This window comes from Misgurnus anguillicaudatus, chromosome 15 (assembly GCF_027580225.2).
Source record: "Misgurnus anguillicaudatus chromosome 15, ASM2758022v2, whole genome shotgun sequence".
NCBI classification, from domain to species: Eukaryota; Metazoa; Chordata; class Actinopteri; order Cypriniformes; family Cobitidae; genus Misgurnus; species Misgurnus anguillicaudatus.
The window spans coordinates 8482238-8506949 of record NC_073351.2 but is presented as its reverse complement, the minus strand read 5'-3'; the positions used below and the strand labels follow the sequence as shown (position 1 = coordinate 8506949).

General features: G+C 38.7%; 1 protein-coding gene across 2 annotated transcripts in view; it reads left to right on the top strand.

The window, feature by feature from the left end:
• cntn5 (contactin 5) overlaps window positions 1–24712 on the top strand; it is a 330742-nt gene that overhangs the window by 189183 nt on the left and 116847 nt on the right. For both annotated transcript variants that reach the window (XM_055173819.2, XM_055173818.2), the window contains exon 6: window positions 23978–24073. In XM_055173819.2, coding sequence (XP_055029794.2) covers window positions 23978–24073 — 96 coding nt within the window. The remainder of the gene's footprint in view (window positions 1–23977; window positions 24074–24712) is intronic.

Below are 24712 nucleotides of genomic sequence, written 5' to 3'. Positions count from 1 at the left end.
ACCTGCCTCCTCAGGTTGTATAAGCAAGTCACCACTGCACTAAACACAACCAGGTCAGCAAAACCTAATCTCGAACACATAAGTCACAGTATACTGCTAACTACCAGCATGTCGTGTGTACAGTCAGTTGGAGTGATAAAATTGTTACAACTAGATATTAAAGTTTGAAGACAAACTTTATGTTGGCTTGAAAAAGCGTAGCTTGAACGTTTAAAATGGTTTGACAGAAGTTTAGTTTAGTAGGCTATCTGACTGTTAGAATGTTTAAGTATGAAGGTAGCATGATTAGCATGAAGTTAGCCTGATGTTAGCATGAAGCTAGCATGATATAGCATGATTAGAATGAAGCTAGCATGATGATAGCATGATTAGCATGAAGCTAGCATGATGCTAGCATGATTAGCATGAAGCTAGCATGATGCTAGCATGATTAGCATGAAGCTAGCATGATGTTAGCATGATTAGCATGAAGCTAGCATGATGGTAGCATGATTAGCATGATGTTAGCATGAAGCTAGCATGATGCTAGCATGATTAGCATGAAGCTAACATGATGCTAACATGATTAGCATGAAGCTACCATGATGCTAGCATGATTAGCATGAAGCTAGCATGATTAGCATGAAGCTACCATGATGCTAGCATGATTAGCATGAAGATAGCATGATGCTAACATGATTAGCATGAAGCTACCATGATGCTAGCATGATTAGCATGAAGCTAGCATGATGCTAGCATGATTAGCATGAAGCTAACATGATGTTAGCATGATTAGCATGATGTTAGCATGATTAGCATGAAGCTAGCATGATGCTAGCATGATTAGCATGAAGCTAGCATGATGTTAGCATGAAGCTAGCATGATGCTAGCATGATTAACATGAAGCTAACATGATGTTAGCATGATTAGCATGAAGCTAGCATGATGTTAGCATGATTAGCATGAAGCTAGCATGATGCTAGCATGATTAGCATGAAGCTAACATGATGCTAGCATGATTAGCATGAAGCTAGCATGGTGCTAGCATGATTAGCATGAAGCTAGCATGAAGCTAGCATGATTAGCTTGAAGCTAACATGAAGCTAGCATGATTAGCATGAAGCTAGCATGATGCTAGCATGATTAGCATGAAGCTAGCATGATGCTAGCATGATTAGCATGAAGCTAGCATGATGCTAGCATGATTAGCATGAAGCTAGCATGATGGTAATATGATTAACATGAAGCTACCATGATGTTAGCATGAAACTAGCATGATTATAGCATGATTAGCATGAAGCTAGCATGATTCTAGCATGATTAGCATGAAGCTAGCATGATTCTAGCATGATTAGCATGAAGCTAGCATGATGCTAGCATGATTAGCATGAAGTAAGCATAAGGTTAGCATGATTAGCATGAAGCTAGCATGAAGCTAGCATGATTAGCATGAAGCTAGCATGATGCTAGCATGATTAGCATGAAGCTAGCATGATGCTAGCATGATTAGCATGAAGCTAGCATGATGCTAGCATGATTAGCATGAAGCTAGCATGATGGTAATATGATTAACATGAAGCTACCATGATGTTAGCATGAAACTAGCATGATTATAGCATGATTAGCATGAAGCTAGCATGATTCTAGCATGATTAGCATGAAGCTAGCATGATTCTAGCATGATTACCATGAAGCTAGCATGATGCTAGCATGATTAGCATGAAGTAAGCATAAGGTTAGCATGATTAGCATGAAGCTAGCATGATTCTAGCATGATTAACATGAAGCTAGCATGAAGTTAGCATGATTTAACGTGAAGCTAGCATGATTAGCATGATGCTAACATGATTAGCATGACGGTAGGACTATTTGGCGTGCAGCTAACAAGATTTAACATGAAGCTAACATGATTTAGCATGAAGTTAGCAAGATTTATTATGAAATTAGCATAAAGCTAGCATGAAACTAGCATGAAGCTAGTATGACTTAGCATGGAGCTAGCATGAAGCTAACATGACCCAAAGACCCAACCCCCATGTCTCTATGATGTTCAGACCAAGAGATATAAGGCTTTGTTTATTATGTTGCTAGGGTGCTCATATTTGGTTGCTAGGGGCGTGGCTTAATACCTCAATAAGAATCCCATTGAGACTGATTGGATGCCTGAGTAATATGAGCCCACCCCTATGTCTCTATGACACTCTGGTGCAAAGATATGCATCTGTGCTTTTTATAATGGTAGTCTATGGGAGATGTTGCTAGGGTACCCAAAATTGTTGCTAGGGGCGTGGCTTAATAGCTCTGTGGTGATCCTAAGAGACTGATTGGTTGCCTGAGTAAAATGAGCCCACCCCCATGTCTCTACGACACTCTAAAGTGAAGATATTCCATCTGGGACGTTTTTATTCCCTTTTATGTGCATGTTTCCTGCCCCAGTATAAGTCAATGGGAAATTTTGGGGGCCTCTTACACCCCAGGGGTACAGCTTACACCCCATTGTGAGGTATGTTCTTACACAGCCTGTCAGCCTCCTTAAATGTGGTAAGCCACAAGTTTCTACAAGTTTCTCACTCACAGCTATGACCCGTCAAAGTTTGTCTCAATGTTAAGTCAATGGAAATTTTGGGGTGTTCGAGCCCCCCGTTTAAGAATTTGGAAGGTCACATCAGTTAGAAAAGATATAGCACACTAAGTCAGACCAGTCTGAAGGTCTGCGGAAAATTTGGTGCATGTAGCTTGAAAGCCCTAGGACGAGTTAGTGTCAGAAATTTGGGGTAGAATAATAATAATAATAACTAGATATTAAAGTTTGAAGACAAACTTTATGTTGGCTTGAAAAAGCGTAGCTTGAACGTTTAAAACGGTTTGACAGAAGTTTAGTTTAGTAGGCTATCTGGCTGTTAGAATGTTTAAGTATGAAGGTAGCATGATTAGCATGAAGTTAGCCTGATGTTAGCATGATTAGCATGAAGCTAACATGATGCTAGCATGATTAACATGAAGCTAGCATGATGCTAGCATGATTAGCATGAAGCTAGCATGATGATAGCATGATTAGCATGAAGCTAGCATGATGCTAGCATGATTAGCATGAAGCTAGCATGATGATAGCATGATTAGCATGAAGCTAGCATGATGCTAGCATGATTAGCATGAAGCTAGCATGATGTTAGCATGATTAGCATGAAGCTAGCATGATGCTAGCATGATTAGCATGAAGCTAGCATGATGTTAGCATGAAGCTAGCATGATGCTAGCATGATTAGCATTAAGCTAACATGATGTTAGCATGATTAGCATGAAGCTAGCATGATGCTAGCATGATTAGCATGAAGCTAACATGATGCTAGCATGATTAGCATGAAGCTAGCATGATGTTAACATGATTAGCATGATGCTAGCATGATTAGCATTAAGCTAACATGATGTTAGCATGATTAGCATGAAGCTAGCATGATGCTAGCATGATTAGCATGAAGCTAGCATGATGGTAGCATGATTAGCATGAAGCTAGCATGATGCTAGCATGATTAGCATGAAGCTAGCATGATGTTAACATGATTAGCATGAAGCTAGCATGATTAGCATGAAGCTAGCATGATGCTAGCATGATTAGCATGAAGCTAGCATGATGTTAGCATGATTAGCATGAAGCTAACATGATGCTAGCATGATTAGCATGAAGCTAGCATGATGCTAGCATGATTAGCATGAAGCTAGCATGATGCTAGCATGATTAGCATGATTAGCATGAAGCTAGCATGATGCTAGCATGATTAGCATGAAGCTAGCATGATGCTAGCATGATTAGCATGAAGCTAGCATGATGCTAGCATGATTAGCATGATGCTAGCATGATTAGCATGATGCTAGCATGATTAGCATGAAGCTAGCATGATGCTAGCATGATTAGCATGAAGCTAGCATGATGCTAGCATGATTAGCATGAAGCTAGCATGATGCTAGCATGATTAGCATGAAGCTAGCATGATGCTAGCATGATTAGCATGATGCTAGCATGATTAGCATGAAGCTAGCATGATGTTAATATGATTAGCATGAAGCTATCATGATGTTACCATGAAACTAGCATGATTCTAGCATGATTAGCATGAAGCTAGCATGATTCTAGCATGATTAGCATGAAGCTAGCATGATTCTAGCATGATTAGCATGAAGCTAGCATGATGTTAGCATGATTAGCATGAAGGTAGCATGAGGCTAGCATGATTAGCATGAAGTAAGCATGAGGTTAGCATGATTAGCATGAAGCTAGCATGATTTAACGTGAAGCTAGCATGATTAGCATGATGCTAACATGATTAGCATGACGCTAGCACTATTTAGCGTGCAGCTAACAAGATTTAACATGAAGTTAGCATGATTTAGCATGAAGTTAGCAAGATTTATTATGAAATTAGCATAAAGCTAGCATGAAACTAGCATGAAGCTAGTATGACTTAGCATGGAGCTAGCATGAACCTAGCATGACCCAAAGACCCAACCCCCATGTCTCTATGATGTTCAGACCAAGAGATATAAGGCTTTGTTTATTATGTTGCTAGGGTGCTCAAATTTGGTTGCTAGGGGCGTGGCTTAATGCCTCAATAAGAATCCTATTAAGACTGATTGGATGCCTGAGTAAAATGAGCCCACCCCTATGTCTCTATGACACTCTGGTGTAAAGATATCCATCTGGGCTTTTTATAATGGTAGTCTATGGGAGATGTTGCTAGGGTACCCAAAATTGTTGCTAGGGGCGTGGCTAAATAGCTTTGGGGCGATCCTAAGAGACTGATTGGATGACTGAGTAAAATGAGCCCACCCCCATGTCTCTACGACACTCTAAAGTAAAGATATTCCATCGGGGACGCGTTTATTCCCTTATATGGGCATGCTTCCTGCCCCATTATAAGTCAATGGGAAATTTTGGGGGCCTCTTACACCCCAGGGGTACAGCTTACACCCCATTGTGATGTATGTTCTTACAGAGCCTGTCAGCCACCTTAAATGTGGTAAGCCACAAGTTTCTACAAGTTTCTCACTCGCAGCTATGACGCGTCAAAGTTTGTCTCAATGTTAAGTCAATGGAAATTTTGGGGTGTTCGAGACCCCCGTTTAGGAATTCGGAAGGTCCCATCAGTTAGAAAAGATATAGCACACTAAGTCAGACCAGTCTGAAGGTCTGTGGAAAATTTGGTGCATGTAGCTTGAAAGCTCTAGGACGAGTTAGTGTCAGAAATTTTGGGAGGAGAAGAAAGAATAATAATAAGTTTAAAAGCAATAACAATATGTTGGCTTTTTCAAAGCCAACATAATAATAATAACTAGATATTAAAGTTTGAAGACAAACTTTATGTTGGCTTGAAAAAGCGTAGCTTGAACGTTTAAAACGGTTTGACAGAAGTTTAGTTTAGTAGCCTATCTGGCTGTTAGAATGTTTAAGTATGAAGGTAGCATGATTAGCATGAAGCTAACATGATGTTAGCATGATTAGCATGAAGCTAGCATGATGCTAGCATGATTAGCATGAAGCTAGCATGATGCTAACATGATTAGCATGAAGCTAGCATGATGCTAGCATGATTAGCATGAAGCTAGCATGATGCTAGCATGATTAGCATGGTGTTAGCATGATTAGCATGATGCTAGCATGATTAGCATGAAGCTAGCATGATGTTAGCATGAAGCTAGCATGATGCTAGCATGATTAGCATGAAGCTAGCATGATGCTAGCATGATTAGCATGAAGCTAGCATGATGCTAGCATGATTAGCATGAAGCTAGCATGATGCTAGCATGATTAGCATGAAGCTAGCATGATGCTAGCATGATTAGCATGAAGCTAGCATGATGCTAGCATGATTAGCATGATGCTAGCATAATTAGCATGAAGCTAGCATGATGCTAGCATGATTAGCATGAAGCTAGCATGATGCTAGCATGATTAGCATGAAGCTAGCATGATGTTAGCATGATTAGCATGAAGCTAGCATGATGCTAGCATGATTAGCATGAAGCTAGCATGATGCTAGCATGATTAGCATGAAGCTAACATGATGCTATCATGATTAGCATGAAGCTAGCATGATGTTAGCATGATTAACATGAAGCTAACATGATGCTAGCATGATTAGCATGAAGCTAGCATGATGCTAGCATGACTAGCATGAAGCTAGCATGATGGTAGCATGATTAGCATGAAGCTAGCATGATGCTAGCATGATTAGCATGAAGCTAGCATGATGCTAGCATGATTAGTATGAAGCTAGCATGATGCTAGCATGATTAGCATGATTAGCATGAAGCTAGCATGATGTTAATATGATTAGCATGAAGCTAGCATGATGTTAACATGAAACTAGCATGATTCTAGCATGATTAGCATGAAGCTAGCATGATTCTAGCATGATTAGCATGAAGCTAGCATGATGTTAGCATGATTAGCATGAAGTAAGCATAAGGTTAGCATGATTAGCATGAAGCTAGCATGATTTAACGTGAAGCTAGCATGATTAGCATGATGCTAACATGATTAGCATGACGCTAGCACTATTTGGCGTGCAGTTAACAAGATTTAACATGAAGCTAACATGATTTAGCATGAAGTTAGCAAGATTTATTATGAAATTAGCATAAAGCTAGCATGAAACTAGCATGAAGCTAGTATGACTTAGCATGGAGCTAGCATGAAGCTAACATGACCCAAAGACCCAACCCCCATGTCTCTATGATGTTCAGACCAAGAGATATAAGGCTTTGTTTATTATGTTGCTAGGGTGCTCATATTTGGTTGCTAGGGGCGTGGCTTAATACCTCAATAAGAATCCTATTAAGACTGATTGGATGCCTGAGTAAAATGAGCCCACCCCCATGTCTCTACGACACTCTAAAGTGAAGATATTCCATCTGGGCCGCTTTTACTCCCTTATATGGGCATGTTTCCTGCCCCATTATAAGTCAATGGGAAATTTTGGGGGCCTCTTACACCCCAGGGGTACAGCTTACACCCCATTGTGATGTATGTTCTTACACAGTCTGCCAGCCTCCTTAAATGTGGTAAGCCACAAGTTTCTAAAAGTTTCTCACTCGCAGCTATGACCCGTCAAAGTTTGTCTCCATGTTAAGTCAATGGGAATTTTGGGGTGTTTGAGCCCCCCGTTTAGGAATTCAGAAGGTCCCATCAGTTAGAAAAGATATAGCACACTAAGTCAGACCAGTCTGAAGGTCTGTGGAAAATTTGGTGCATGTAGCTTGAAAGCCCTAGGACGAGTTAGTGTCAGAAATTTTGGGAGGAGAAGAAAGAATAATAACTAGATAGAAAAGTTTGTTGACAAACTTTATGTTGGCTTGACAAAGCCTGGCCTGAACGTTAAAAACGGTTTGACAGAAGTTTAGTTTAGTAGGCTATCTGGTTGTTAGTATGTTTAAGTATGAAGCTAGCCTGATTTAACATAAAGTTAGCATGATTAGCCTGAAGCTAGCATGAAGCTAACATGATTAGCATGAAGCTAACATGATTAGCATGAAGCTAGCATCAAGTTTGCATGATTAGCATGAAGCTAGCATGATGCTAACATGAATTAGCATGAAGCTAGCATGATGCTAACATGAATTAGCATGAAGCTAGCATGATGCTAACATGAATTAACATGAAGTTAGCATGATGCTAACATGAATTAGCATGAAGCTAGCATGATGCTAACATGAATTAGCATGAAGCTAGCATGATGCTAACATGAATTAGCATGAAGCTAGCATGCTGCTAACATGAATAAGCATGAAGCTAGCATGATGCTAACATGAATTATCATGAAGCTAGCATGATGCTAACATGAATTAGCATGAAGTTAGCATGAAGCTGGCATGATGCTAACATGAATTAGCATGAAGCTAGCATGATGCTAACATGAATTATCATGAAGCTAGCATGATGCTAACATGAATTAGCATGAAGCTAGCATGATGCTAACATGAATTAGCATGAAGTTAGCATGAAGCTGGCATGATGCTAACATGAATTAGCATGAAGCTAGCATGATGCTAACATGAATTATCATGAAGCTAGCATGATGCTAACATGAATTAGCATGAAGCTAGCATGATGCTAACATGAATTAGCATGAAGCTAGCATGATGCTAACATGAATTAGCATGAAGCTAGCATTAAGCTAACATGAATTAGCATGAAGCTAGCATGATGCTAACATGAATTAGCATGAAGCTAGCATGATGCTAACATGAATTAGCATGAAGCTAGCATGATGCTAACATGAATTAACATGAAGCTAGCATGATGCTAACATGAATTAGCATGAAGCTAGCATGATGCTAACATGAATTAGCATGAAGCTAGCATGATGCTAACATGAATTAGCATGAAGCTAGCATGATGCTAACATGAATTAGCATGAAGCTAGCATGAGGCTAACATGAATTAGCATGAAGTTAGCATGAAGCTAGCATGATGCTAACATGAATTAGCATGAAGCTAACATGATGCTAACATGAATTAGCATGAAGTTAACATGATTCTAACATGAATTAGCATGAAGCTAGCATGATGCTAACATGAATTAACATGAAACTAACATGAATTAGCATGAAGCTAGCATGATGCTAACATGAATTAGCATGAAGCTAGCATGATGCTAACATGAATTAGCATGAAGCTAGCATGATGTTAACATGAATTAGCATTAAGCTAGCATGATGTTAACATGAATTTACATGAAGCTAGCATGATGCTAACATGAATTAGCATGAAGCTAGCATGATGCTAACATGAATAAGCATGAAGTTAGCAAGATTTATTATTAAATTAGCATAAAGCTAGCATGAAACTAGCATGAAGCTAGTATGACTTAGCTTGAAGCTAGCATGAAGCTAACATGACCAAAAGACCCAACCCCCATGTCTCTATGATGTTCGGATCCAGAGATATAAGGCTTTGTTTATTATGTTGCTAGGGTGCTCATATTTGGTTGCTAGGGGCGTGGCCTAATAGCTCAATAAGAATCCTTAGAGACTGATTGGATGCCTTAGTAAAATGAGCCCACCCCCATGTCTCTGTGACACTGTGCTGCAAAGATATCCATCTGGGCATTTTATAATGGCAGTCTATGGGAGATGTTGCTAGGGTGCCCAAAAATGGTTGTTAGGGGCGTGGCTTAATTGCTATGGGATGATCCAGAGAGACTGATTGGATGCCTGAGTAAAATGAGCCCACCCCCATGTCTCTATGACACTGTAAAGCGAAGATATTCCATCTGGAATGTTTTTATTCCCTTATATGGGCGTGTTTCCTGCCCCGTTATAAGTCAATGGGGAATTTTGGGGGCCTCCTACACCCCAGGGGTGAAACTTACACCCCAATGTGAGGTATGTTCTCACAGTGCCTGTCAGCCTCCTTAAATGTGGTAAGCCACAAGTTTCTACAAATTTCTCACTCGGAGCTATGACCCGTCAAAGTTTGTCCAATGTAAAGTCAATGGGACTTTTGGAATTTTAAATTCCCGTTTTAGGAATTCTGTAAGTCGGATCCCGTCAAAAAGATATAGCACACTTCTTCAGACCAGTTAGAATGTCCGTGGAAAATTTGGTGGATGTAGCTTGAAAGCTGTCGGACGAGTTAGCTGCAGAAATTTCGCTCAGAAGAAGAATAATAATAATAACTAGATAGAAAAGTTTGTTGACAAACTTTATGTTGGCTTGACAAAGCCTGGCCTGAACGTTTAAAACGGTTTGACAGAAGTTTAGTTTAGTAGGCTATCTGGCTGTTAGTATGTTTAAGTATGAAGCTAGCCTGATTTAGCATGAAGCTAGCATGATTAGCCTGAAGCTAACATGAAGCTAACATGATTCGCATGAAGCTAGCATCAAGTTAGCATGATTAGCATGAAGCTAGCATGATGCTAACATGAATTAGCATGAAGCTAGCATGATGCTAGCATGATTTAGCATGAAGCTAACATGATGCTAACATGAATTAGCATGAAGCTAGCATGATGCTAACATGAATTAGCATGAAGCTAGCATGATGCTAACATGAATTAGCAGGAAGCTAGCATGATGCTAACATGAATTAGCATGAAACTAGCATGATGCTAACATAAATTACCATGAAGCTAGCATGATGTTAACATGAATTAGCATGAAGCTAGCATGATGCTAACATGAATTAGCATGAAGTTACCATGATGCTTACATGAATTAGCATGAAACTAACATGATGCTAACATGAATTAGCATGAAGCTAGCATGATGCTAATATGAATTAGCATGAAGTTAGCATGATGCTAACATGAATTAGCATGAATTAGCATGAAGTTAGCATGAAGTTATCATGATGCTAACATGAATTAGCATGAAGCTAGCATGATGCTAACATGAATTAACATGAAACTAGCATGATGCTAACATGAATTAGCATGAAGCTAGCATGATGCTAACATGAATTAGCATGAAGCTAGCATGATGCTAACATGAATTAGCATGAAGCTAGCATGATGCTAACATGAATTAGCATGAAGCTAGCATGATGCTAACATGAATTAGCATGAAGCTAGCATGATGCTAACATGATATAGCATGAAGCTAGCATGATGCTAACATGAATTAGCATTAAGCTAACATGATGCTAACATGAATTAGCATGAAGCTAGCATGATGCTAACATGAATTAGCATGAAGCTAGCATGATGCTAACATGAATTAGCATGAAGCTAGCATGATGCTAACATGAATTAGCATGAAGCTAGCATGATGCTAATATGAATTAGCATGAAGTTAGCATGAAGCTAGCATGATGCTAACATGAATTAGCATGAAACTAGCATGATGCTAACATGAATAAGCATGAAGTTAGCAAGATTTATTATGAAATTAGCCTAAAGCTAGCATGAAACTTGCATGAAGCTAGTATGACTTAGCATGAAGCTAGCATGAAGCTAACATGTCCAAAAGACCCAACCCCCATGTCTCTATGATGTTCGGATCCAGAGATATAAGGCTTTGTTTATTATGTTGCTAGGGTGCTCATATTTGGTTGCTAGGGGCGTGGCTTAATACCTCAATAAGAATCCTTAGAGACTGATTGGATGCCTGAGTAAAATGAGCCCACCCCCATGTCTCTGTGACACTGTGCTGCAAAGATATCCATCTGGGCATTTTATAATGGCAGTCTATGGGAGATGTTGCTAGGGTGCCCACAAATGGTTGCTAGGGGCGTGGCTTAATAGCTATGGGACGATCCAGAGAGACTGATTGGATGCCTGAGTAAAATGAGCCCACCCCCATGTCTCTATGATACTGTAAAGCGAAGATATTCCATCTGGAACGTTTTTATTCCCTTATATGGGCGTGTTTCCTGCCCCGTTATAAGTCAATGGGGAATTTTGGGGGCCTCTTACACCCCAGGGGTGAAACTTACACTCCAATGTGATGTATGTTCTCACAGTGCCTGCCAGCCTCTTCAAATGTGGTAACCCACAAGTTTCTACAAATTACTCGCTTGCAGCTATGACCTGTCAAAGTTTGTCGCAATGTTAAGTAAATGGGACTTTTCGGAAGTTTTATGTCCCGTTTTAGGAATTCTGTAAGTCGGATCCCGTCAAAAAGATATAGCACACTTCTTTAGACCAGTCAGAATGTCCGTGGAAAATTTCGTGGTTGTAGCTTGAAAGCTGTCGGACGAGTTAGCCGCAGAAATTTTAGTCTCAGAAGAAGAAAAAGAATAATAATAATAATAAGAAGTTTAAATACAATATCAGTATGTTGGCTTTGTCAAGCCAACATAATAAGTTTAAATACAATATCAGTATGTTGGCTTTGTCAAGCCAACATAATAAGTTTAAAAGCAATAACAGTATGTTGGCTTTTTCAAAGCCAACATAATAAGATATAAGTTTAATAGCAATAACAATATATTGGCTTTTTCAAAGCCAACATAATTACTCACACATACCCACTCAGATAATCAAAAACTACAATACAGTCCCATAAAATAGAGATTGTGTGTGTACGTACTCACTTTCAACTCTTCCTGGCTCCACTTCCCCTGTGCTGGACCCTGCCTCTGCTTACTGATTGTACAGCTACATATGCATGAGAAGAACATCAGTAATAAATATGACTAAGAATAATTCCTTTTTTAATTCAATCTGTGCTTTAGTCAGGTTATAATCTAGTAAGTGGAACTATTGCATTTTATCCTATATGTAAATATGTAATATTGTGCTGTATTTTTCTATTTGTGTGTCCTTAATAAAGCTTTGATTGATTGATATGCCTACCCTGCTGAAAAAAACAGCATCAAACCAGCATGGGAATTATGCTGGTCTATGCTGGTTTGATGCTGGTTTAGCTGGTGGTCACCAGCATACCAGCACCAAAACACAACATATGCTGGTCTTGCTGGTTTTTCCAGCAGGGTAATATGATTGCCTACCCAGCCCTGCACACTGCCCCATCACTGTTTTTGTACTGGTTCCATTCTCCTCCTCCTCATGTTCTGCTTTCCTTCCTCCTCCTCATCAATATTACTGCAAGGGTCATCATCAACCTGTCTCTCTCCATCAGTGACCTTAACAGCTAATATATAGAAATACAGGGATTCCCTAGACCATTTTACTGTTTGAACACAATGATGACGTGGAAACGTATGCACGCGCATGTTGGCAATGGAAGTATGGCAAGAATCAGTAGTGAAGCAACACAGACAGAGAAAGTTATATTTAAAAGTTGACTTTATCAAGTTTTTCAACACAGCTACCAGATCCGTGTACTATAGTGGAGTGAATAGAAGACGTTAGCAGATGGCCAAATATAAAGTGACCATATATACGTATATTTGTATATTATTAGTGCAACCAAACGCAAGTACCAGACATTTTGATGCTGGGAAACTGTTTTGATAAACTTACTGAGTTGCTAACACGTTAAAACCACTGGGGAACAACACCACTTCTGGTGCCAAAATGCGCACGCAGGCTATTTCATCAATTTCATAAGCGTGATACTGTAGAGCGAGGCGGTTCTTATAGCGAATACAACTCGTAAGGCTGATTCAAGCTCCGCTTTGCGTGGGGTCCTGTCGGGGTTGTAATCGCTATAACAACCGCCTCGCTCTACATTATCCCTTATATATGCCTATATTTAAATGCAAATATAAATTATTTCAGTGTATAATAGATGCATCACTAATTGTGCACCTGTCCTGTCCATGCTGCTGGTCCTTCCTCATCTGCACCTCCTGCCTCAGCGTCCTTTTGACTGCGAAAAAGGTCTGTTAATTTGGCGCATTTAGCTGCCTCTTGTGCCAACATTTTTATTTTTTAGGCCCCACCCATTTCTTTATCTTCTTTTCTTGTTTTCGCAATTTTTACCGTCTTGTCTATGTTGCATTCACACGAATCCAAACCTGACCAAAAGTAAACTCTTTTGATCGGCGCCTTTGAGCCAATCGGATGTGAGGACAAACGAGGATCAGTCCAAGTTGGGAGGGGCCGCTCTTATCCCCCCTCAAGATTTGAAGAATTGGTTTGGCCCGGTCTGAAACAGACACAGCTTTCCGCTGCAGCTGAGCGCCTGGTCAGGCATTTAAAAAAAAAAAAACTTTTTGACCTCCGGCCGGTTCGGCCTGAAATGGACCGGCCGTTCGGGATTGCTCCCGGAACTCCCGATGGCCAGTCCGCCCCTGATTATGATATTTTATTTTTTATTACCAAAATAACAATTCATAGTGTCAAACAGGACTTTATTAAATGCTGAGATTCTTAAAGGGTTGGTTCAATGGTATTTCATGCATTCTGACTTATTAACACAGTTATAGAGTTGTTTCCTCATGCTAAATATAGGCAAAGTGTCAAAAAAGCAGTTGGGCGTGTTACAGAGTATTTCTGTGCCGAATGCACTTCGCCAGGGTTTGAACAAGTTTCTGAATTTTTTTTCGATTACAGGCCCAGCTGACATTTCAGGGGTTTTCTATACGTATCACTTATTTTTATGGGCACTTCCCCCGGAAAACCCCGCCCACCCGTCAATCAGCGGGAGACGCTAGAACTTGCAAACATCATATCACGCGACACAGCTTTGTTTAATTTCAAAACTCAACAATGGCATGAATGAAGAAGTGTGTTTTTCCATGTAAGGAGAAGAAAGCCATGAAAACAATGGATATAGTTTATTATCCGGGAAGCAGCGGAGTTTTGCTTGTGTGTTTGATGTGCTGGATTTCATTGAAAAGTCCCAACCGAGTCATGAGTTGCATGGAGTAAGTAAGACTTCTGTCTTATGTTGGAAATAGGCACGCGCATATTATATAAATGACACGAACATGTAGTGAATCATAAGTTAAACAGTGTTGTATAGTGTTGTATGACTCGTACTCGCTCCTCCCACAGTAGTATCTCTTCCTTCTTTATTTTTTCGTACGTTATCGGAAAGATTCGGTAAAGCTAATCTTTCTTTAAAAAAAATCTGATTAAACTAAAGACTCTTCGGAGATATAAAGATACTCCAGATTAACATCAGAAATGCAGAAACAGCGTGTGTTACGTGAGCTTTAAGGAATGCACATACATTTGAAAATTGCTGTCTGTTTTATTCACCAAATAACAGTCTGGTACAGTATGCAAATATAAAAGCAGTGTATTGAGATGTACGTGTTTGAGCAGTTTAAGCAGATCTTTATCTTACTTCCCATTCTCCCTCATTGTTGAGAAAAGATGAACATCATTTTACCATACAAAGGTTTCAATTTACTATGCAAAATGAGGGGTCAGGAAAATACGAGATGATTACTGGGATCTGACGAAAGCAAGTCAACAGATTTTTATCTTTTCTATCTAAACGTCTATCAAAGGTTTCCATTTCCATGCCGCTCACACAAAAAACCCATCGCATAGGTTTTGACAGTTGCGTAAATTATATGAATTTTACCAGGCTGCCTTCGCAATTTATTGCCAGCGCTACATTAGTACAGGAAGAGAGAAATAAAAATGAAAAAAATAAAATCTTGTTACATGTCACCCTACTCATGTTTCATGACCCTAGCTGTCTGCAGATATATCATTTATCACATCTCGCCCCTCGTCCGCGTAGGAACAACAAAAGAAAATCTATTTTCCCATTTAGACTACAGCGGAGTGCATTGATTAGTTATAATTCATATGTCTGGAGTGAATTGATGCGGGGCAGGGATAAGACTCTCGTATGGAGAACAAGAAGGCAGCTGTGACAGGCGTTGATAAATCAATAATCCGCACTGTTACAATGGGATTCTGAGCCTCTTCATTGCCGCTCTCTTGTGACAGTTTGTTAAAGGAGATCACCTTCCTAAGGCCATACATTACACAGCACACCCCCATCTTTCTTTTCAGCCCTGAGCAGCCGGTGAGCACAGACAGACATTTGGCACATTTTAGCGATGTGGCCTACCAACCATCCGTTTCACATAAATAAGATATAAACTATTGGATCACTCTATCTTTTACTTTATTTTTTCCTTTGCACAGTCCCAGAGGGGCGTCTCTTCTGGATCTTTTCATTTTTCATGAAGAAAAGAAACTTTGATCTTTTTCTCTTTCATTGTGAGCAGCACCCTGAAGATTTGAAAGTTAAAGACAGGTGCTGCGCCTGTTGATGGTTCCTTGTGCTTCTGCTGCTTTGGAGCAAATCAAGAGATTGCTGATGATCACAAATAGTCAAGAATACTTCTTAAAGGAAAGCACCACCGTTTTTCAACATTTTATGTTCTTACCTCAGCTAAGACGAATTAATACATCCCTATATTTTTTCAATGCGTGCACTTAATCTTTGTACAGCATGTCGTGAATGTTTTAGCATTTAGTCTAGCCCCATTCATTCTTTAGGATCCAAACAGGGATGAATTTAGAAGCCACCAAACACTTCCATGTTTTCCCTATTTAAAGACTGTTACATGAGTAGATACACAAGTAAGTAAGGTGGCACAAAATAAAACTTAGTACTTAGTTTGCAGCACTTCGAGCATGCGCATACATAAAAGTATAATTCACAGTGGGGGCGTTAATCCAACGTTTAGGAATGCGAGACGGCAATAAAAAGAAGGAATAAGAAGAAACTGTTGCTGTTGGTTAGTTGTCCGACGATAGTTAGTATGGTGGCGAGTAGGGCTGGGTATCGATTCAGATGTTCCGGATCGATCCGATTTCGATTCATAAGCTATCAGATCGATTCGATTTTGATTCTCGGTTCGATTCCGATTCTCTGAGCGATTTTTATACTTGATTCAATTCAATGACTATACATTTAATACAAATACTTTATTTATTTAATACTTTACTTGAAAAAAAACAGTGAACATAAGTTTACAAGTGGGTAATTAATAAAAATAATTTAAAGACACACTATGCAGTTATTTTACCTTAATATAACAGCTTCAAAGTCATTTCGATGGTAAACGAAGTCATAGTATGGCGAATCATTCTCCTGTTGAAGCTCGGGGAGGACGCCGCTAGCAAAACCACCAATGCAAGCTTGAGAGAACCGCCCCTGACAAATCTCGCGAGAATCACGACTTGCTTTACGGCAACGACGTCACACATGTTAGGCTTGTTCGACTTCGTGCAGCGCTGCAAGAACCGGCAGTCGGATGACGTAAAAGAACCGCGAGAATGATCCAAGACGGCACTTTGACGTCATCCGGCTGTCGGTTCCTGCAGCGCTGCATGAAGTCAAACAAGCCCATAACAACAACTGCACGCGCGCATTTGAGACGTGATGCTCGATGAGGGAAACAGCTAAGAAAACCCGTTCGGAAGAGAGTAGAAAGCGAAAAAGAGAATCTGACCGAGTTAGGAACCGGACAAGAGTCCCACTCGGTCAGGTTTTTACTCGTTGGGGTGAGCTAATAGACAGCACTGGATGCAAAACGGATGCTGATCTTGCGATCTTGTTGATGGACAAATAAGTAAATCTCTTATTTGTAAATTTGTTTGCGGTCTATGTTGTATGTGGTTGCGCTTGCTTGTAGTGTGTATTTTTTTACTAAGCTGTTCATTCATCCAGTGTTGATAATTAGACCAGTAAAATAACTTTTTCCCCAGTGACTCTAGGGGTCGCTGTTTGACAAAAACGTCAAACTGCATGGAATGCCTTTAAGAGCCACCAACTTGTATATTACACTTTTTTATTTTAGGTACACTTGGGTAAATTAAAACAGAACCCATCTATAATTTTCAAATGCATACACTTATGTTAAATACAATATCATTTTGATGCAAGATGAAAAGTGTATGCTAAAAAAAGTCAAAACAGTTGCATTCCTGGATCAAACAGGATCAGGTTATAAAAAAATTGATTCAGTGCCTTTGAGAATCGATTTTTAATCGACCATGTTTTAAAAAACGACTAATCGAAAAATAGATTTTTTTTGCCCAGCCCTAGTGGCGAGGAGAAGCAAGGACGTCTTTGTTTGAACAGACGATGAGGTAGAATTGTTACTCAAAATAACAACCGATTACAAGGTGGCCATGGCCATTGAAAATGTTGACTTTGTGGCTCTCCGTAGCACTCTGTGGCGCATAAAATATGACAGATTAACAGCTTTTCTGTAGTGGTGAGTGTTAAGCTATTATAATTGAAAGGGTTGCAGGCTTATTTTCTGTAGGGTGATTGTACAGTATTGATGCACGACCATATGACTGTGCAGAGCAGATCAAAAGTGCTCTGTTACAGGAATAAAAATAAATACAGACTGTAGGACTTAATGTCCAAATACATTATGAACAGCACAATAGGAATGTGAACAACATTAAAATAGAAGACAAGAAAAAAACATGTTCCCAAAAATGATTAGGGCAAAAAATTATAAATAACTTGTATAAATTAAATAAAAAAGTCAACATATACAATGTTGAGATTTTTGTTTTTAGGCATTTGAAGTATTTTGGTCCTTTGTCCTTTTAAGAGTCTCTTCAAAAAATGTTGGTAGGGAAAGTTAAGGGTTACTCTTCTATGTATGTGATGAATTAGTTATAAACTATTTAACTTTTCATAGTTTTTGCAAATGCACTGCTTTACATTCTCATTGTAAACAGTGACCTGGGTGTTTTTGTTAACTTGATACATTGCAAGCTTTATTTTTTTAATCTATACACATCTATTTATCATGTCTAGGCGGCTGTCAAGGTTGTGCTTTTCAAATCATATGTTCCACCAGAAAACATAACGTATAGCGAACTTTCAGCTGTCAAATATTATAACAGACAGGTGCAAAGATCAGCCATTGTTCAGCAGAAGTCATTTACGCTGCATTGATGTGTCAAAAACAGCCGTGTTGGCAGTCCAGATATTTTAAACCTGTCAGTGAGAAAAAGCTAGCTGCTGTGTTTGCTTTGATTTGAAAATATATCATTTCCGTAGATGGAAAGTAACATGTTATCAAAATTGTAGTGTTGAAAATGTATTTGAAAGTTCATTATCCTGTTTTGTGTTATTTGTATTCCCTATTAAAATACAGTATAACATCCTGTCCTGACATATTGTAAAAATGAGTACTTAGATGCTACTGTACGCCTAAGATTAATGTTAACCCATAGCCTGCAGTAGCTATTTAGACAGTTTTAAGATACTGTAACGTTGCTGCTTTATAAAAACACATTCATTTATTGCCAGGTAACAGGAGTCCAATAAAGGTTATAGCGGTTAAAACAAGTAGACATATATTTCATGTGATTGGCTTGTTTTTGGCCTGAATAAATCCTGAGGGGATACAGTTACTTCTGAATGTGTGTTTAATTAATTCACAATTGATCCAATTAAATCCCAATCTATCCAGTCAATTTCCAATAGATCCAGTTAATTTCTAATGGATCCAGTTAGTTCCCAGTAGATCAAATAAAACCCCAATGGATCCATTTTACAATTGATTTATTACATTCCCAATGAATCCAATTAATTCCCAGTGCATCCAGTAAATTCCCAATAGATCAAATAAAATCCCAATGAATCCAATTCACAAAAGATTTATCAATAGATAAAATAAAATCCCAATGGATCAAATTCACAATTGATGTATTACATTCCTAATCTATACACATCTATTTATCATGTCTAGGCGGCTGTCAAGGTTGCGCTTTTCATGGATCCAGTTAGTTCCCAGTAGATCAAATAAAACCCCAATGGATCCATTTTACAATTGATTTATAACATTCCCAATGAATCCAATTAATTCCCAGTGCATCCAGTAAATTCCCAATAGATCAAATAAAATCCCAATGAATCCAATTCGCAAAAGATTTATCAATAGATAAAATCAAATCCCAATGGATCAAATTCACAATTGATGTATTACATTCCTAATGGATCCAGTCAATTCCCAGTGGATCCAATCAATTCAGTGCATGTAGTAAATTCCTAATAGATCAAATAAAATGCCAATGATCCAATTTACACTAGATTTATCAATAGATCAAGTCATTTCCCTATCAACCCAATCAGTTTCCAATGGATCGAACCAATTCCCATTGGATCCAGCCAATTCTCAGTCGATCCAATGAGTTTGGATTACTCAATTTCCATTGCATCCAGTAAATTCCCAATTGATCAAATAAAATCTAAAAGTATCCATTCGTAACAGATTTATCAATAGATCAAATAAAATCCCAATGGATCAAATTCACCATTGATGTATTACATTCCTAACGGATACAGTCAATTCCCATGGTTTCAATCAATTCCCAGTGCAGCTAGTAAATTCCCAATAGATAAAATAAAAACCAAATGATCCAATTTGCAATAGATTTATCAATAGATCAAGTCGTTTCCCAATCGACCCAATCAGTTTCCAGTTGATCTAAGCAATTCCCAATGGATCCAGCCAATTCTTAGTCAATCCAATCAGTTTGGATCACTCCTCCAGTGGATCTAACCAATTCTCAATGGATTCAGACAATTCTTAATTTATTCAGGAAATTTCCAACGGATCTAGTAAATTCCCAAAAGATCCAATAAAATTCCAAAAAAATTGAACAATCTCCAATGAATCTAAACAATTCTCGATTGATCCAGTCAATTTCCAATAGATAAATTTATGTCTCACATTACATTTGTAGTTTTTTATATCCTGTTTTACCTGAAAAAGTGTCACTTTACTGGAAATTGGCAGCCAAATGTGTTTTATATCGATTTTGAAGTTTGCCTGGATGGATTGAATAGTTTGGCATGCAGAAACTGTCCCCTGTGTGAAGTTTTTCAGATATCCTCACCATCTGACATTGTTGCTGTGTGAAATTAAAACTTCACTTCAGTCTGAAAGGGGCTAATCAACACCACCAGCATCCAGAGTAGATTAAACAGCTCTTTCCTTGTCCCACAAGCTCTTGTGATCTCGTCTGTCTCCACACACAATGAAAAAAAGATTAATTACCAGCCTGCTGGAACTCTTTCAGTCAGTACAATTAAAAAAGAAAAATAAATGCATACATTCGTAAACAGCTATCTCTTTTTCTTTTGTGTTAAATGAACCACTGCCCTTAGGAAAGGAAAAACTCCCACATAAAAACACATTCCCTCAGTGGTTTCTCCTAGACACCAATGGGGTATAATAAAGACTTTTGCATAAAGCAAAATGTAAAACTTTGTTTGCATAGACCTTAAATCAGGGTTCCCACGGGTCCTTGAAATCCTTGAAAGTTTGTGAATCTGGGAAAAAAATTCAAGGTCCTGGGAAGTTTTTGAAAATATACATACATAGATACAGGTCATTGAAAGAGCTTGAATCTATTTTGTGCAAGAAGTTTTCTGGAAAAAAATCCATATTATTCCCTGCGTGTGTAGGATAATATCATAAAATTCTAGACTTTTAAGCACCCGTGCTTAACTGTTTGGTTTAAATATTTATATCTTCTGTATGTGAATGTTGATTCATACCAAAATGCTTTTTTGCATAGTTGTGTTTGACACATGAAAACGTCTCGAGTTACGTATGTAACTGTTCTTCCCTGAGAAGGGAACCAGACGCTGCATCTCCCTTGCCATACTTCGTGCGTCCTTGTAATGCCATCTTTGGCAATTTTTCAGATAGCGATATACTTCCTAACTACCACGTCACCCTGTCTTTGTCGTTTAGCCTCACCATTGGTTGAATTTGATATACACCTTCAGATGCAACTGGAGGCGTCCCCAAAGTCTCAACGCAGTGACGCAGCGCGAGTTCCCTCGAAAGGGAACTGTAAAAATGTATCTTTAAATGTAACATGATGTAACCTTGCTCTCCCTTAAACTGTGTCCCCACATTTAGTCCATGCATTTGAGGGTATTGCACCTGGAAAGTTCTTGAAAGGTCCTTAAATTTGAAGTTTACTAAGGTGTGGGATCCCTGTCAAATTATTGTAAGGGATGCTGGCAGTTATGCTAACTTCTATGTTTACATCCTCTTTCTAAACCCCACTCTCCAAAGACATGACATGTAAAAAAACGCCTGCTTGTTTACTCGTTTAATACTACCAAAATACTGTAGCAAATGACATTTGAGCCCACAATAGGGGGAAGGAATGAACAAAAATGTGTGAGAAAATTTAGACATTAATGTTAATGCAGTACCATGCATAAGTAGGTACTCTTGAGGTCATTTTTGTCAATAACATTATGCCTATCCTGTACTACCGTACTGTTTTATGGATAGTATTGTGAAACAGTCAAGTTCATTTTCCCACCGTTTGTTGCATTTGTCAAGTTTATTATTATTATGCTTATTAATTATAATAAACAATACTGAGAATATCAAGTCTCACAAGTCACTAAAGAGGCACATCTGAGTAATATTTTCTTGAAGTATCCCCTTCACTGGCACCTAACTACTTTCAATTAGCAAAGCTGTTTATTGCTTGCTTTTTCTTCTCAAGGGTCTCAAAATTGTTGTTATGCCTTTTTCCTTAAAGGCATGTAGCTGAAATGCCGAATTACGTGTCATTTCCAGTCATACGCAGTTTGTGCCATTCCTCATATTTGTTCGTGTGTCAGCACAGCGATGCTTAATTGGAGCACTTATTGATTTGCTGACCTTCGTACAGACTGCTAACATCCCATTTTTCCCGTTACCAAGAGCTTTAGTAAGTGGAAGTTCATATCTGCAAGCTCAGTCTGAGACAAAATGACCTTTAAAACTATTCATCTTGAAAATAGCAGAAGAAGATCCTGGAGCCGATTGTAAATACACAAATGCAAAAGGTACAAATGCAGTCACTGGGTTGGTACCTTTTAAAAAGGTCCTATCTGTACCTTAGGTACCAGTATGTACCAATATGCATTTTTTAGGTACAAAAGTGTACTTTTTGAAAAGATACCGCCCCAGTGACAATTTTTGTACCTTTTTTTTGAGAGTGTATGATTTGCTTTTTGTCTTTTTTTGTCTGTACATCTATACTTATATTGTCCTTGCACCCTTCAGCTTTTACATTATATCATTATAATTTTTTGGACGGACTCAGGTGCGGTTTGCAGGTGCGCACCCAAATTTGGAAAACAGTGTTCGCATCAAACGAATTATACTCCTACATCAATCTGACCTGGGTATGCACCAAAAGTGCTAGTTTGAAACCCATTTAAAGGAATAGTCTACTCATTTTCAATATTAAACTATGTTATTACCTTAACTAAGAATTGTTGATACATCCCTCTATCATCTGTGTGCGTGCACGTAAGCGCTGGAGCGCGCTGCGACACTTCGATAGCATTTAGCTTAGCCCCATTCATTCAATGCTACCATTTAGAGATAAAGTTAGAAGTGACCAAACACATCAACGTTTTTCCTATTTAAGACGAGTAGTTATACAAGCAAGTTTGGTGGTACAAAATAAAACGTAGCATTTTCTAAGCGGATTTAAAAGAGGAACTATATTTTATGGCATAATAGCACTTTTGGGAGTACTTCGACTCGGCGCAGTAACACCCTCCCTCTCCCATTATGAGAGTGAGAAGGGGAGCAGACTTTTCAGGCAAGTCGAAGTACTCCCATAAGTGCTATTACGCCATAAAATATAGTTCCTCTTTTAAATCCGCTTAGAAAAGCGCTACGTTTTATTTTGTACCACCAAACTTGCTCGTATAACTACTCGTCTTAAATAGGAAAAACGTTGATGTGTTTGGTCACTTCTAACTTTATCTCTAAATGCTACAATTGAATGAATGGGGCTAAGCTAAATGCTATCGAAGCGTCGCAGCGCGCTCCAGCGCTTACGTGCACACACACAGATGATAGAGGGATGTATCAACAATTCTTAGTTAAGGTAATAACATATTTTAATATTGAAAATGAGTAGACTATTCCTTTAAGACTAAAATTCAGTCATACTGTACATACTGTAGTGTATTTGTGACCCAGATTTACTGTTTTCTAAATAAAATCATTCTACATAATGTAAAGAGGATTTTGTGGAAAGAATAACCTTGATATCTTTAATATTGACTGAGTAAGGTCATGTCAAAGATCGAAATCAATGTAAAATCAATCTCATAATGTCATCTGGTATCATTCCCATGTCATAATCTGAAACTATCCCACCACAGTGTTCATTTAACTGTGGATCATTTAAATTCAAATGACATTTTTAAAATAATCATCCATTCTTGTTTCGAAAATGTAGCGATTTGATGCTCTCTATGAAATAAAATGATTTTCGACCTCTCTTCGGTATTTCAGAGATACTCACAAGATTAAAGGCTTCCAGCAAGGTTAGCTGTTTTAATTACCACATGGCAGTCGTGTCTGGAGGGAAACAGCGAGCGTGATTTAAATGACAGGTTTTGGGTATGAGCAGGTTAAAGTGAGTGCTCAAGCGAGGGTCACACCTCAGATGATGGATACTAATTCTGGCCGAGCCGGGAGCTCATATGTGACGTTCAGGTGCTCATATGCAATCTCTGACCCTTTATCTACAGGTTAACAGCTGTCTACTGCTTCTGTGTGTCACTTTGTCACATGCTAAGAGCGCCTGTGTGTGTGTTTGTTCACAGATCTGGGAGCGTTCAGCGGTCGGACTAGAGGAGCTGTTAATGTTCGGGAGGGCCAGGGAGTTGTGCTCATGTGTGCACCTCCTCCTCATTCACCAGGTAGATATTATACAGCTTCTCGCTGAAAATAGGTCACATGCTGTATGTTATGATATGGGAACTGTTTCCATATGGCAAAGTCTCGCATATGATTAATGTATTGAAGTTAAATAGATCTTTGCCTGTAGCAGATATCTCCTGCCATATTTTTTATAGTTATTAGGTTTTATACTACAAATGTGGCTCATTTAAATGCAAAACGCAAACCTAATGGATTTCCTGCAGAACAAGACTTGAAGATTCATAACCATTGTGTCCAGTACTGCTTATACAGTAGATGTTTTACAAATAAACTAAATTATCATTATAAATAAGCAACTGTTTGATTAGAGTTAAGTTGTATGATGTACAACCTCATTTGTTTGTTTTATTACGATCTTCTTTTAGGATTAGGGGTGGGATTACATTATTGCCTATTTTTAATAATGGTGCATTTTATACATATCGCATTGTACGATAGAGACCCCGTACACACTGCAAACGGAACAAGACTCACTCCCGAAACTGAGATGATGACACGGAGATAACCATAGCAATGTTTTGCCGTCTTGCTTGGTTATCATTTACAGCTTTGACCAAAATAATATTACAGCTTTATGTTTTGCAATAACCAACGTCTTGGCGTCTTGTGTTGTGCGC